At 43.3% G+C, this 14889-nt stretch overlaps 1 protein-coding gene across 6 annotated transcripts; it reads right to left on the reverse strand.

Annotated features, from left to right (window-relative positions):
- Window positions 1-2091: 2091 nt before the first annotated feature.
- NDUFS5 (NADH:ubiquinone oxidoreductase subunit S5) lies at window positions 2092-11124 on the reverse strand. Of its 6 annotated transcripts, XM_036119012.2 has the most exons (4): window positions 7930-8030; window positions 7728-7827; window positions 6151-6368; window positions 2092-2324 (listed from the first exon to the last, which is right to left on the reverse strand). In XM_036119012.2, the coding sequence occupies exons 3-4, from the start codon at window positions 6364-6366 to the stop codon at window positions 2220-2222; spliced, it is 321 nt and encodes a 106-aa protein (XP_035974905.1). In that variant the 5' UTR covers window positions 6367-6368; window positions 7728-7827; window positions 7930-8030; the 3' UTR covers window positions 2092-2219. The 6 variants fall into 6 exon arrangements, with proteins under 6 accessions (XP_035974905.1, XP_035974900.1, XP_035974901.1 ...); XM_036119007.2 differs by lacking the exons at window positions 7728-7827; window positions 7930-8030 and adding an exon at window positions 10856-11124; XM_036119008.2 differs by lacking the exon at window positions 7728-7827 and having other exon boundaries at window positions 7930-8057.
- Between the last annotated feature and the right edge of the window lie 3765 nt (window positions 11125-14889).

Here is a 14889-nt window from a genome sequence, read left to right on the forward strand (position 1 = left end):
GTTGGGCTCCCTGCTCAGTGGGGTGTCCGCTTCTCCCTCTGCCTCTCCCACCCACCCACACTCATGCTCTCTCTCAAATAAAATCTTTTTTTTTTTTTTTAAAGATTTTATTTATTTTTTTGACAGAGAGAGACATAGCAAGAGCAGGAACACAAGCAGGGGGAGTGGGAGAGGGAGAAGCAGGCTTCCCGCAGAGCAGGGAGCCCGATGTGGGACTCGATCCCAGGACCCTGGGATCATGACCTGAGCCAAAGGCAGACGCTTAACGACTGAGCCACCCAGGTGCCCCTCAAATAAAATCTTAAAAAAAAAACAAAAAACTACAATGAGATACCACCTCATGTCTATTAGATAGCTACTTACAACAAAAAAAACCCAGAAAATAACAAGCGTTGGTGAAGATATGGAGACTGGAACACTTGTGTGCTGTTGGTGGGAATGTAAAAAATGATGCAGCCACTATGGAAAATAATATGGCAGTTACTCAAACTATTAAAAATATAATTACCTTATAATGCAGCAATTCCACTTCTAGGTATATATTCAAAAAAAATTGAAAACAGGGTCTTAAGGAGATTATCTGTACACCCATATTCATAGCAGCATTATTCACAAAAGCTAAAACATGGAAGCAATTGACGTGTCCACCAAGAGATAAACAAGCAAAATGTGGTATACACACAATGGAATATTATTCAGCCTTAAAAAGGAAAGAAATTCTGCAATATACTACTGGGTGAACCTTGAGAATAGTATGCTAAGTGAAATAAACCAGTCACAAAAAGACAAATACTATATGATTCCACTTACGTGAAGCAGAATAACCGAAATCATAGAAAGTAGAATAGGGGTTGCCAGGGCCTGGGGGGGAAGGAGGAGTAGGGAGTTACTGTAGGGCGAATTAAAGAGCTTCAGTTTTGCAAGATGAAAAGTGTTCTCCAGATGGATGGTGGTGATGGTTGTACAACAATGTGAATATACTTAATATCAATGAACTGTACACTTAAAAGGGGTTAATGGGAAAAAAAGTGGTTAAGATGGTAAACTTTGTGTTATGTATATTTTACCACACACACACAAAAAAAGTTGGAAGATACCTGAGGTCTTAATTGTATTCTTAACACTTATATTTTTAAGGTTCATACCTCCCTTCTACATCTGGATTTTTCTTTTAAAAACCATTTCTAGGGGCACCTGGGATTGAGTTCCGCGTTGTTCTCTGCTTGGCAGGGAGTCTGCTTATCCCTCCCTCTGCCCCACTGCTCATGTTCTGTCTCAAATAAATAAAATCTTAAAAAAAAAAAAAACATTCCTAGGGACACCTGGGTGGCTCCATCAGTTAAGCATCTGCCTTCAGCTCAGGTCATAATCCCAGTATCCTGGGATCAAGTCCCACATAGGGCTCCTTGCTCAGTGGGGAGCCTGCTTCTCCCTCTGCCTGCCACTCCCCCTGCTTCTGTTCTGACAAATAAATGAATAAAATCTTAAAAAAACAAACAAAACATTCCTAAATACGTCAATTAGAAGTACTAATATGCCACTGATTTAAGATAGTGAATTGAAACCATGGGATTGCTTCTTCAAAATTATCTGAAAATAGGGGCACCTGGGTGGCTCAGTCGTTAAGCGTCCGTCTTCGGCTTAGGTCATGGTCCCAGCGTCCTGGGATCGAGCCCCACATTGGGCTCCCTGCTCGGTGGGAAGCCTGCTTCTCTCTCTCCCTCTCCCCCTGCTTATGTTCCCTCTCTTGCTGTCTTGCCTGTCAAATAAATAAAATCTTAAAAAAAAAAATTATCTGAAAATAAATTAAAAACAAAACAAAATTATCTGAACATACACAACCACTCTCTCTACTGCCCCCCGAGCCCAAGTCTGTGTTTTATGGGGAATAAACCAGAATGACAGCAGTAAAGAATACTGCAACTTCTTGAACAAGTTAACGTATTTAAAGTACCTTATACATAGTAAGTGTCATTAAATGCTGCTTATTATTACCTACCTGCTAATTTTTAAGGCATAGGTAAAGGCATTTTTCCAAATCTAAAAAAAAGATTGCAATCTCATTATAGAAAAGTATGATCCAAGAGAAAATAGAATAAATAGGATACAGCAATCCTTTATTTTTAGATACTTTCACAAAGAGGTTTTCAGTAAATGAACTTTCCAGTGGAGAAGAGAGAACATGAAAATCAGCCTCCAGCCATCAGCAGCAGCTCTGCTCAGGGCCTAGGATCCTCCTTGCCCAAGTGGTGAGGTGGAGGTGTGTACTTCCCTTCCTTTATTAGTTTATCTCGCTGCCTCCTGATGTCACTCAGACGTTTCATCTGTCAAAGGAAAAAAGTATTTAAACTAGGGGGAAATACGTACCATAAACTTGAGGGCTAGAGAAACAGAATGCAAATTGGTTTCATTTTTAACCTATGGAAGCTGTTCATCCCAGAGGTCCTCTGAGATGAAATCCTTCTTTAAAGAAGTAACTTGAAATCACTTCCCAAGCTTTTAATGAATTTCTGGTATGTATAATAATACCTCCTTTAAAAATAATAACTAAAATGTTCCTGTTACATACAGGAATACAGGTATTTACAAAAACAGTAACAGAGGGGTGCCTGGGTGGCTCAGTCATTAAGCATCTGCCTTCGGCTCAGGTCATGATCCCGGGGTCCTGGGATCGAGTCCCGCATCAGGCTCCCTGCTCAGTGGGAAGCCTGCTTCTCTCTCTCCCACTCCCCCTGCTTGTGTTCGTCTCTCGCTGTGTCTCTCTCTGTCAAATAAATAAAATCTTAAAAACAAACAAACAAACAGTAACAGAGATCAAAAACCTTTAAGAGGCATACTTGTGCATACTTAAATCTTTACAGTATTTAAAGATGATCATCTCACAGCCGAAACACTCCTGACCTCTCTGTGAACCTGGCACTGCTGCTGGTTACTGTTCACTAGGTATGAAGGAAGCAGAAAGGGCCAATGTGAGGTTTCTCCTCACCACACCGAAATAAAGACCTGGTATGTGCTCAGCTACTAGTCACTACTGAGCCCTGAGTTCTGCCTCTTCCTCTCAGGTAGGACACTGGTTCTTTCCCAACCAACGAAAGCTATGCTATACAAGATTGTAGGAAAGCTGTAATTCACATGGATTCTGCGACCCAGAAAATACACCCCCTAATCCTGACTGCATTATTCCTCTGCCCAAAACCCAATGGCTTCCCATTTTACTGAGAAAAAAAGCTGAATCCTTCCTTATGACGACTTACTAGGCCTACCTCTGACTTTATGTCTTGTTTTTTTTTCCCTCTGACTTTATGTCTTAATACTTTCCCTCATTCTCTCTGCTCTAGCTCAGGGACCTTTGCACTTGCTCTTCCTCTAACCAGAACATTCTTCCATCACATCCACATGGCTCACTTTAAGTCTCTGCTCAAACATCTTCTAGGGCTGAGCTCTTCTCTGACCACTCTATTTAAAAGAGAGAAAAAAAAAGAGCATCCACTTAGCTCCCACATGCAGTGCTTTCTATCTTTATCTTCCCTGCTGCACTTACCAACACCTAACACACTTTTTTTTTTTGACTTGTTTGTTAATTTTGACACCCCTTACCCCAAATATAAGCTCTGTTAGGGTAGGGACTTTTTCCTGTTTTCTTACTGTATATTCCTAGCACCTACAATAGCTCCTGACATAATAGGTGCTTCAATAAATTTTTTTTTTTTTTTTTTTTGGTGAATAAGTTTTCAAAAAGGCATGAAGGGTTAGTATATTTAGTAAAAGATCCCATTAACCTTAAAGAATCAGTCAGGATATAACTTCAGTAGAAAAACCTCTAGGTGTTCTAAATAATGATATAAACATTAGCCATTTTTAAAAGATTGCATTTTTTTTAATTCCAGTATCGTTAATATAAAAGACTGCATTCTTAGACATTTCTCTCTTAAAGAATCTACCCCCCCAAAATTAAAAAATAAAAATAAAGAATCTCCCACAGAGAACTCATGACTGAGCTATCACAACACCTGATGTTAAGTCTGTCTCTGAGGTGAACGATCACCTCTCAGTGTCGTAGCAGAAGCACAGGCTCTGCGTGCGCTGCCAGGTTCAAATCCCAGCTCTACCGCTTACCAGCAATGTGACTTTAGGCAATGGCCTTGATTTTTTCTTTTTGTCTTGCCCCAAGTTTTTAATTGTATAGTAGAAAAATTCTAGTAAGGCATCTCCCAGGATTACTGTGTGAAATAAATCCACTACTACAAGCTAAGAACTTAGAACAGTGCTTGATTCTAATTCCCTGATTCACTAGCTTCTTCGCCTAGGGCTAAGTATCTAGTCATTCAGGGTGACCTCGAAAACAGTAACAGACCGATTTACAGATTCACAGGATGAGGAAGTGACTTGAGAGCAACTCCTGGATATCTCCAGATACGGAAACTGAGACCAAAAAGGGAGGTGACTTGCCCAGAGTCACAAAACCAGTAGTGGCAGAACCAGCATCAAAACCCAGTTCTCTGGGAGGTGCACCTGGCTGGCTCAGTCGATGGAGTGTGCAGCTCTTGATCTCCAGGTTGTGGGTTCGAGCCCCATGTTGGGTGGAGATTACTTAAAAATAAAATCTTAAAAAACAAAACAAAACAAAACAAAACCAACAACAACACCAGCCCTCCTAACTCCCAATCCAATGTTCTCTCTACCTCACCACACTGCTGCCTCCTTTTGGTGTAAATTTTCCATGAAGAGTAGTCTTAATCCCAGTAATGAGTAACTGGGGCCCACAAGAGGACAAGTTAAGACATATTGTGAACTAGGGGGGCCTGGGTGGCTCAGCTGGTTAGGTGTCTGCCTTCAGCTCAGGTCACGATCCCAGGGTCCTGGGATCAAGCCCTGCATCAGGCTCCCTGCTCAGCAGGGAGCCTGCTTCTCCCTCTGCCACTCCCCCCTGCTCATGCTCTTGCTTGCTCTCTCTCTCTCTCTGAGTAAATAAAAAATCTTAAAAAAAAGGGGGGGGGGGCGCCTGGGTGGCTCAGTCGTTAAGCGTCTGCCTTCGGCTCAGATCATGATCCCGGGGTCCTGGGATCCAGCCCCACATCGGGCTCCCTGCTTTGCGGGAAGCCTGCTTCTCCCTCTCCCACTCCCCCTGCTGTGTTCCTTCTCTCACTGTGTTTCTCTCTGTCAAATAAATAAAATCTTTAAAAAAAAAAAAAAAAGACATTGTGAACTAAATAGCGGGTAGGCGACTAACTATGACCCACTTACTGACCCTCAGTAATACTACAATATTACTCACTTAATGATCAATATTCCTGCAGAGATCAATACAAAATTATTACCTGATAACCTCTAATTCCTTCCAAGTTTGGTTTCACTTTACCCAAATGCCAATAGCAGATGTTAAAAGACAGGAAATTTAAAAGTTTTGATACAAATAACTGTGATAAATTTAACTAAAAATCTAAATCGCTTTCCTGAACTCCAAGAGCTGGGAGTAATAAAAACATTTCTATTTGTTATATCTGGAGCAGAGAACAGGCAAAATAACAGCGCACACCCAAAGATTTCTTCTCTAAGGGAGAATACAGCCCATGTTATGCAACTCATTCAACTCTTGAGGAGGTAGACATCACGCTGTTAACATCCTTTTCCCCCTGCCCTTTGGTCAGGCTCACCTAAAGCAATCTCATTAACACCTCCATCTTCCCCAGAGTAGAAATTAATCCAGAGTTTGTTATACCAGGTTCACTGTAATAGATCTGCAAGGTTTTAACCTTTTCTCCAATGAGGGTTCAATGAATTTGGAACATTTTCACCCAGAGATGTTCAAGGACAAACATCCAAAGCTGGTTGGTAATTTCTGCTTTATAGCCTACTGCAAAAATGGGAATACACACACATATGATTTCTAATCTGGTGGCTACAGCAGGGTACAAGGCTGAGGAAAATATGTCAGAAGATGAGGAAGAACACTGAGGAACAACAGACCCTCCTCAGATCTGAAGGCATTTAACTTCCTTGACATGCTACCTATGTAGAGAAAGTGTTTCACCACAAAAGTTTTGCCAATTTGCATTGAACAAGCCATTACCAATGACCAATTAAAAACACTTAAAAGCAGCCCCAAAGAAACAAGGAAATAGTTCAGCTCCCGTCTCCATCGCTCCTCACCGTTTTCCGCCGAAGCAGGCATTCTACAAAATCATCAAATTCTATCTTGCACTCTTTCTCTGCACGGGTACCACCGATTCCATGCGCACATTCTATCCATTCTTTTTCAAAAGCATGGCATCGACCTGGAATCTTGTGAGGCTGCTCAGCACTTTGGATTGTCATCCAATGATCTAAGTTAAGGCCCAGCCTTTTCTGAACATCAAAGAAAGGCATGGCTGAAATGGAAGATAAAAAAAGAAATAATGCCATAAAAGTGCAATCAAATGAGAAATTTCTAAGGAAAATGAGATAGTTAATTATAAGTATCCCTCTAGAAAGGTATTTTATGCTATTCTCCCAATATATTCTTACTAAATTATTTCATTTGAAAGGTTCCTCTAGTTTATGGTAGATTAGCAGTATCTGTGTTTTCACAAAACCCAAAAAAAAAAACCCAACCCACCAGAACTAAAAAACGATGCATAAAAATCATCTCTGTATTGATAAGGTCATTTTTTATAAGGTCATTTTAATCAAAAGTCAGTGTTTATGTTTTGACTCAATAATCCCAATTCTTTGAGATAAATCTGAAGAAATAACTTAAAACAAAAAAGCACAAGCACAAAAACATTTCTTTACATTTTCCTATTTGTCTCAACTCAGATGACACTTCTCCTGTGAAGCCATCCTGAATCTAGTGTCCCTCCTCTGTGTTCATACAGCATCTCAACTTCCCATAGGAGTACTTTGCACACCACTGTAATGGATTATTAACTTGAATGTCTCCCTTATTGAACAATGAGTGCTGTGAGGGCAGGGACCAGGTAGGGCCTCAGTAATTGTTAGGGGGGAAAAAAAAAAAGAATTTCAAATAACTTAAGTGTGCAGTAGGGAAATGGATAATTCCAGTACCCGCCTAGTAGCATATGACAGACGTTAGGAAAAACAGGTAATAGACATGGTACGTTATACATGGTACCTACATTTTAATGTTAAATGAAAAAAAAATGGTCTACAATGTCAAAGAAAAATTGCAAAAGAAAACTGGAAGGAAGCACAAAAAATGTCAATAAAGTCATTTATGAGTGGCAGATTTACAGGTGAACTTAATTTTTATATTTTTCTACCCATTCTTTCGTTTACTGAGTAATAACGTTCCAGGCACTGGAATGGGAGTGGGGGGGGGGGGAGCAGTAGCTACAACGTAAACACTAGAATGGAGACAGACACACAACGAACTGGGAACCCAACGGACAAGAGGGTATATATAGCTCGGAGGAATAAGCACCAACTCTGCCCAGGAGACTTGAAAATGCCTTTAAGATGGGTTGAGTTTGCCAAGTGAAGGTCAGTGGGCAGGGTATTCCAGTAAAGCACAGACCGAGTTACAGCCGGAGGTACTGGGTATGTCTGCGAGACACCAGGCACCCAGATGTGGCCGGAGCGCAGAGTGCATGTCGGGATGAAGAACGAAAGGAGCTAGAGGTTGGCAGGGCCGCAATCACTCAGCGCCTTGAAAGCCGGAATAAGGTGGGTGGACCTCAGGTTAAGAAACAGAAGGCCAAAGCATTAGTGAGGCAAAAAGCTAAGTTAACCTCGACAGAGAGCCGAAAGAGGTGCGGTCTATAGGCTTCAGTGACATTGGCTGTGGACGCAGGGGCCTGGGAACGCAGAAAACATGCCCAGAGTTCGGGCCTGGAAGAACGGACACCCAAGAAAGCAAGAGAAAATTCGTTAAAGAAATCTCGTAAGGAAGCTCCTTAGGCTAAACTGCCCGCGGACAAACGCAGCCCCTACCGTCGTGCTGCGGTGCCCGTGTACCCTTGCTGGCCGCCGCTACTAGATGATCTGCGAGCGACGCAGAGGCCTGCCGCAAAGAACGCCCGCAGTGCGACGCTAGCAGCGCGACAGCGAAACCCGACCTTCCCTCTGCCGTCGCGCCCGGAAACCATAGAAACCAAGCCCTTCATTCTGCGCCGGCGCAGTCGTCGGCATCAGTCTCTGAAGGTATGGAATTGTAAATAAACTGAATTCTAGACGATTCCGTTAGACGAGGCCCAGCGGTGAGTTACCGCTGTCTGCTCGCATTGTGCCTAGCACTCTCATGACAGCTCGGATTGGTGAGGGGCTTGACCCAGGCCGCAAGAGAGAAAAAGTAGTGGCTTCCCTACCTCCACCCCTGCCCGTAGTGATTAAACTCATGGGCTGTGGACCTACGCTGGGTGGGTTCAAATTCTGGTTCCGCCACTTCGGTGTGACCCTGAGAAAGTGTCTTAACCTCACTATGCCTCAGTTTTCTCAGCTTTGCGCAGTGGCAGTATCGTACCGATGAGGTTTATCAGTTTTCTCATCTTAAGTACCTACAGCGTAGGGTTGCTTTGGGGATTAAATGAGATAAATGTAAAACACCGAGGCGGTTCCTGGCGCATGGAAACCTCTCCAAGGCAATCACAGTTCTTTGATATCTCAGCTTCTAAAGTTTGCAGATTCGAGAAAGTCAACAGAGACCATGCCGCTCCTCTGTTTGAGAACATCCAGTGGCTCCCTTTGACTACAGCAGGGCCTCTGAAGTGGCGTGTGTCATACACACTGGGTGTGAGGGAAGAAAATACTCAAATACTTACATTTTTTAATCTAATCTTTTTTAATTTCTATTTTTAAATATTTTTTTATTAAGTAAACTCTGTACCCAACATAGGACTCGAACTCAAGACCCTGAGATCAAGAGTTGGAATGCTCCAGCTACAGAGGCAGCCAGGTGCCCCTTTAATTTCTATTTCCTGGTGTAATGTTTATGAAGTATGTAACATTACTGCAGTTGTACATATAAGTAACTTATAAAAAATATTTATTTGGGGTTTGGGCTGAAAATTTATTCTCCTTTCAAATGATGTACTCTGGGGCGCCTGGGTGGCTCAGTCGTTAAGCATCTGCCTTCTGCTCAGGTCATGATCCCAGGGTCCTGGGATGGAGCCCCACATCGGGCTCCCTGCTCAGCGGGAAGCCTGCTTCTCCCTCTCCCACTCCCCCTGCTTGTGTTCCCTCTCTTGCTGTGTCTCTCTGTCAAATAAATAAATAAAATCTTAAAAATAAAAATAAAAATAAATGATGTACTCTCAGAAACGTTTAGAAAAGTCAAGTCTTCCAACCTTCCCAGCCTCATTGTCCAAAATCCTCTGCCTAATCTTCCCCATCCAAGAGCTTGCTGTTCCATTGTAGTCTTGGAAAAGTCCTGCCAGCCAGTCTCTGACTTTTTCCCTGTTTCCCCTAGAAGGACACTATTTCAACCCCATCTCCATTTCTGTGTGTCAAATTCTTCCTCTGCTTTAGGACTTTTGCAAAGTTTTCCCCCAGAATGGGTGAACTGCCTCCAAGCCCTAGGATCACCAACTCTGGAGAGAATTCCTAAGGTCCCATAGCTTAATTGGTTTCTTTTAAGATTTCCAATTCTCCCTCTGCTCCCCCCAGCTCATCAGATATATACCTCCCAACTGGGATCAGAGTTTCAGTTCAGCTAGAATTTCCTGAACACCTAATGCATGTCCAGCAGAGTACTGGAAGATTATGGAATTGGTAATTCATGGCTCTTGCCCACAAAATAGTAGAGGTAGCAAGATATTGATTGCTAACTCCCTTCCCACTTCTTCCACTTTCTTAAGTTGGTGATATCATCTTCCCAGTCGTTCAGGCAGGAAACTCTGAAGTTGTATTTTGCCCTTTCCTCATCTTTCATCCAGTCTTTAATTACTGGCCAAGTTCTCTCAAATATTCCTTCAACAGGTTTCTCATTCATTTCTTCCCTTTGGCCTCTCAGCTCCTCACTTTAATCTGTTTTTCACTGAATAATGTTTCTAAAATACTAAATCTCATTGTATCACTCCTCAGATACCAGGCAGGATAGGTTAGTACAAAGATGGGTGACTCAAATGCCTCCAAGGCCAAACAGAGTTCACTATAAGGAAATAAAAACAAGCACCATAATAAATGGCAGCTGGTATTTGGCATCAGTTTCACTGATGGAAGGAGTCGTGTGGAATGTGACAAACTGGAGAGGGTATGTCCTATCTGAAGGCGGTGGCAGCTACTCAGCTGCATCCTATAGCTGTTGAGAAAATCAGGGCCCCCAAATTGTCAAATCTCCTAAAGTTTTTCAAGAGAAGCCAGAAATCTTTTGTTATTATTTAAATGTGAAACCTACCACTTTTAAAATGCAGGGCACCTAGTTTTTTTTTCAAATGCTGGCCAAACAAAACCCACATTGGAAATGTATTTTGATGTGCCAGATTTCAGCCCTTGGATAGAGGGAAATCTGAAGATAGGGAAAGCAATTTATTCCGATGGCTTTTTACATCCAGCCTTGCTCCCATCTTACCCATTCTCCTTATTGCTGACAGTTGCTTTTCTAAAACTCAAAACTGATCATTCAAAAAACACTTCCTAAAAACAAAACAAAACAAAACAAAAACAACAACTTCCTGAGCTCTTACCATATGCCATGGCCCTTGCTGAGCTCTTTGGACTAGGACACTGAATGGTGTAGCAAGTGATAAAACAGAAATATGAACAAAAACAAGGGAGAACACAAGGAGGGGGTTATACTGCTTGGGTTGTGTGTCAGGTGTCGGTGTATTCAAGAAAAGTTTCAAATTATTTGGTTTGGCATTCAAGACCCCTCATGATCTGATTTCTTCCCATTTCTAAATCCTCGGATATAATTGCTTACTCAGCCTCCTCGTGTTCTCGGCCATCAAAGAATTGCTCTTCCAAACTTTGTAGGCATAGTTTCTTCTGCCTGGAATGGTCCCAACCCGCTCGTTGCCACCTTCCTACTGTCTCCCAGGCGAATGCCTAATCCGTCCAGATTATTTATATGGAGCGTTTTCTGGTGAAAGCTTCCCAAATTCCTCAGGCATTCACTAGGCCTTTCTTGAAGTCCCGCCAGCCTTGTAGACTTCTATTATAGATGCTGTTCACTACTGACACGCCGGCCCCCTGCACTGCACCGTGCAGACACCCCCGTGCCCGCATGGTGTGAGAGGATGTCGGGTGACAGGTCTTCCTCTACGTCAAATATTGGAAAACTACAACTCCCAGAACTCCCACGCCAGAACTGAGTCTGCGCCGTTGCTATAGTGAGCACGCGCGCCCCCTTAGAGTCTTGCGGCTTACGTTACAAGTGACGTGGTTGCGACCTTAGGGGTACGATGCCTCTACCTTGTTACGCCCTTCGTTTACCTTCCCTTTACCTTGCTCTTGCAGATTCTCTGCTTCGGGGAAGTGTGGTTTCATAACGACCTCGAAGAACTTTAGGCGCAGAAGCAAGCCCGACCTGCCATGTTCTTCCATTTTGTGTTGGGGAAGCCGAGGCGCGGAGACCGAGTGGAATTCGACTAGGCGTCCTACGCGATTTGTTCTAAGCAAGCAGAGCCTTGCTCCCGGCTTCAGCTTCAGCGCGTGAGGATGGCCTAGTGACCTAATCCAAGCCCCCCAATCCCACCCCCTTGAAAACTAGCCTCCGCCTCTGTGTGAGCACAGAGGTCTCAGGCCTTCTAGAAACCTCCTTGGTCTTCATTCACGGGACTTCTGTCCTTGACCTGAAGGATTCCCTCATTGTTTACACACCTTACTCAGTTATAACCCGAGAAAAGCTTTAACACTACCCTTCGGCAGATAGGCCGTCTTTACAGTTTAGCACATGGGGAACTTTTCAGGCCTGTATCATACCACTGGTAGAGTTGAGCAAACAACTGGGTAGCCTGAGGGTCCTAGCACATTTGGGGAAGACAGTTTGGAAACTTACCCCTGCCCTCACCTCCAAGCCCCCAGCTATAGGATAGATAGAAAAGACCCAATAAGCAAAGTAATCTTAAAGAGATAGTAACGGGGGCCAAGGCCAAGGCGCCTGGCTGGCTCAGTCGGTGGAGCATGTGAATCTTTTTTTTTTTTTTTAAGATTTTATTTATTTGACAGAGAGAGAGACAGTGAGAGAGGGAACACAAGCAGGGGGAGTGGGAGAGGGAGAAGCAGGCTTCCTGCTGAGCAGGGAGCCTGATGCGGGAGTTGATCCCAGGACTCGATCCCAGGACCCCGGGATCATGACCTGAGCCGAAGGCAGACGCTTAACGACTGAGCCACCCAGGTGCCCCAAGGAGCATGTGATTCTTGATGGGGCTCCTGAGTTCGATCCCTATGTTGGATATAGAGATTACTATAAAATTTTTTTTAAAAAAATGGGTGCATACGCCGGAATATACTGGAAGCCGGAGTGATTGTTTAAACTAGAAAAGAATGTGCCGACCAAGTTGGAGAAGATACCAAGTTGAAATTTAACAGGACCAGAAACTAAAGAAGCATAAGTGAAGTGGGAACCTGTGCCAGGTTCATGGTGGTAGGGGTAACTTTATGCTGGTAAACATTCCATCCCTAGAATTAACTCCCCTTATTCTGACTTTAATTAGGTTTCTTAAGTGGTATGATTATATGAAGAAAACACACTGTTAAGGCCAATGGGGTAGTCTACTGCACCTGACCTATTTCTCATTCATAAATTTACGCACTGGAGGGGTGCCTGGCTGGTTCAGTAGAGCATGGGACTCTTAATCTCAGGGTCATGAGTTCAAGCCCCTCGTTGGGTATAGAGCCTACTTAAAATTGAAAAAAATAACACACTGGAGTCTGGTTTTATGGACCGACATAGCTGTATTAGTGATTCAGCCTTCCTGAGCATAGATTGGGGTGATTAAACTACCTGGGGGGAACCTGCCAGGGCAGCTGAGTAGCCTTCCCCAGGAAACACCCTGGTCTCTCTGTCCAGATGCACAGAAACTTATCAAAGCAAGTTTTATCCATTTCTGCCCAAAGACTGTGAGCTTTTCTAGGGCAAGGACCACATCTCTCTTAACCCTGGCTACAGGGAGACAACCTCTAGAAGGCTTAAAATTATTTTATCTGGGAGCATCTATGCATACAAAACTCAACAGCAGCAGCAGCTGTGGAACTGGGCTAGATTAGTTAAGTGAAGGGCAAAGACAAGCCAAACCAAAAGAAAAAGGATCTTTCAAAGTGTGTCTATATGAAGAGGGAAAATGAGCCCCGAGAGATCCTTCAAGGATCTTCTTCGCCAGGCAAAGCCAGAGCCATGTTTAAATCATCCTTCCCAATCAATGTACAGGCCTTTGTTATCTCTAATGGGACAAAAAAGAGGCTCCTTAACTGGTCAACCTGTTGTCTAGTTTGGTATTTGCCCTTCTGTCTTGTACTTTCTCCTGAATTAGTTTCCCCAAAACTCTCCAGATTTCCAGATTAATAGCTAAATGCCTAGTAGTCAAAACCCTTCATTATCTAGTCCCTACTACCTAGCTTCAAGCTCTCTTCCCAGGATCTACAAGATTTCCTACTCTGGCTAAACAAGAATGTCCTCACTATACACCACCATGATTTTCCACCACCCAGCCTTTGCTCCTTTCAAGCTCCCAATTCCTTTTTTTTTTTTATTTAAAGATTTTATTTGAAAGAGAGCATGGGCCAGGGAGCTCAAAACGGGGGCGGGGCAGAGGGAGAGGGAGAAACAGACTCCCTGCTGAGCAGGGAGCCAGACTCAGGGCTCAATCCCAGGACCCTGGAATCAGGACCTGAGCCAAAGGCAGGCACTTAACCCACTGAGCCACCTAGGTGCCCCACCAATTCCTACTGTTGCCTGAGTCTCATTCATCCTTTGAAACCTTGTTCCAACTCTGCCTCCCCAAATGAAAAGCAGTCACCACTACTAAGAACCACCTTTTCTTTTCCTTAGGCCATTATCTGTTCCATTCACGCAACACTCAGCAACTTTTACCTAACCTGCTTATGTTCCTTGCTAGACTGAGCCTCCTTCTCAGGGGTCAAGATCCAAATGCCTAAGTATATTTATGTATGTTAATTCCAAGTCAGGTACTGAGGATATAAGACGGACTAGGGCTACTTATAAAACTTGTCAGGCTAGGGGCACCTGGGTGGCTCAGTTGGTTAAGCCTCTGACTCTTGATTTCAGCTCAGGTCATGATCTCAGTGTCGTGAGATCCAGCCTTGTGTCAAGCTCCAGCTCAGCAGGGAGTCTGCTAGTGCTTCTCTCCCTCTGCCACCCCCTCAAAAAATAAGTGTTTAAAAAAACTTGTCAGGCTTAACAAAAAAAACACAAAAAACTTGTCAGGCTTTAAAAACTCAAATAGCTGTCCTCCACAAGTAACTCAGAAGACACCAGTAATGCTTGCCAAATAATTGGAAAAACACTCAAATCCAATATAAACATGAATTTCCCTACTTATCTCTCACTAACATGAAGGCATGTTGGGTACCACACCAGGTTAAGCACCTTCACCAAAGCTCTGATGAGGCCAAAAACACATAGGAACTTGCACCTCTAGATATTGAGCATGAGGAAGTTTGAAATCAGCCTATTGCTAAAGTCAACTAAAAAGTAGTTGAAATATAAAAACTATTTTCTTAAAAGCATAAAAAAGCTAACTAGGTAATAAGGAATTACTGAGCCCAAATCTTGAGAACCCAAAGCCTAGAACTCAAAGCTGCGCTGTTAAGGGATTTGCCAATCTGGAAGCCCCTGGATGCCTGCAGCGCACTTTTCATAAGCCTCATGGACTGAAGGGGACAAAAATCAAAACCTAAGGCCAGCTAAAGGGGAACCCCCAGCACAGGCTCCTTAAGCTGGGATTCCTAAATATTACACTTTTAAGATAAGGGTGAAACACAACTAAACTAGTC

Source organism: Halichoerus grypus, chromosome 5 (assembly GCF_964656455.1).
Source record: "Halichoerus grypus chromosome 5, mHalGry1.hap1.1, whole genome shotgun sequence".
NCBI classification, from domain to species: domain Eukaryota; kingdom Metazoa; phylum Chordata; class Mammalia; order Carnivora; family Phocidae; genus Halichoerus; species Halichoerus grypus.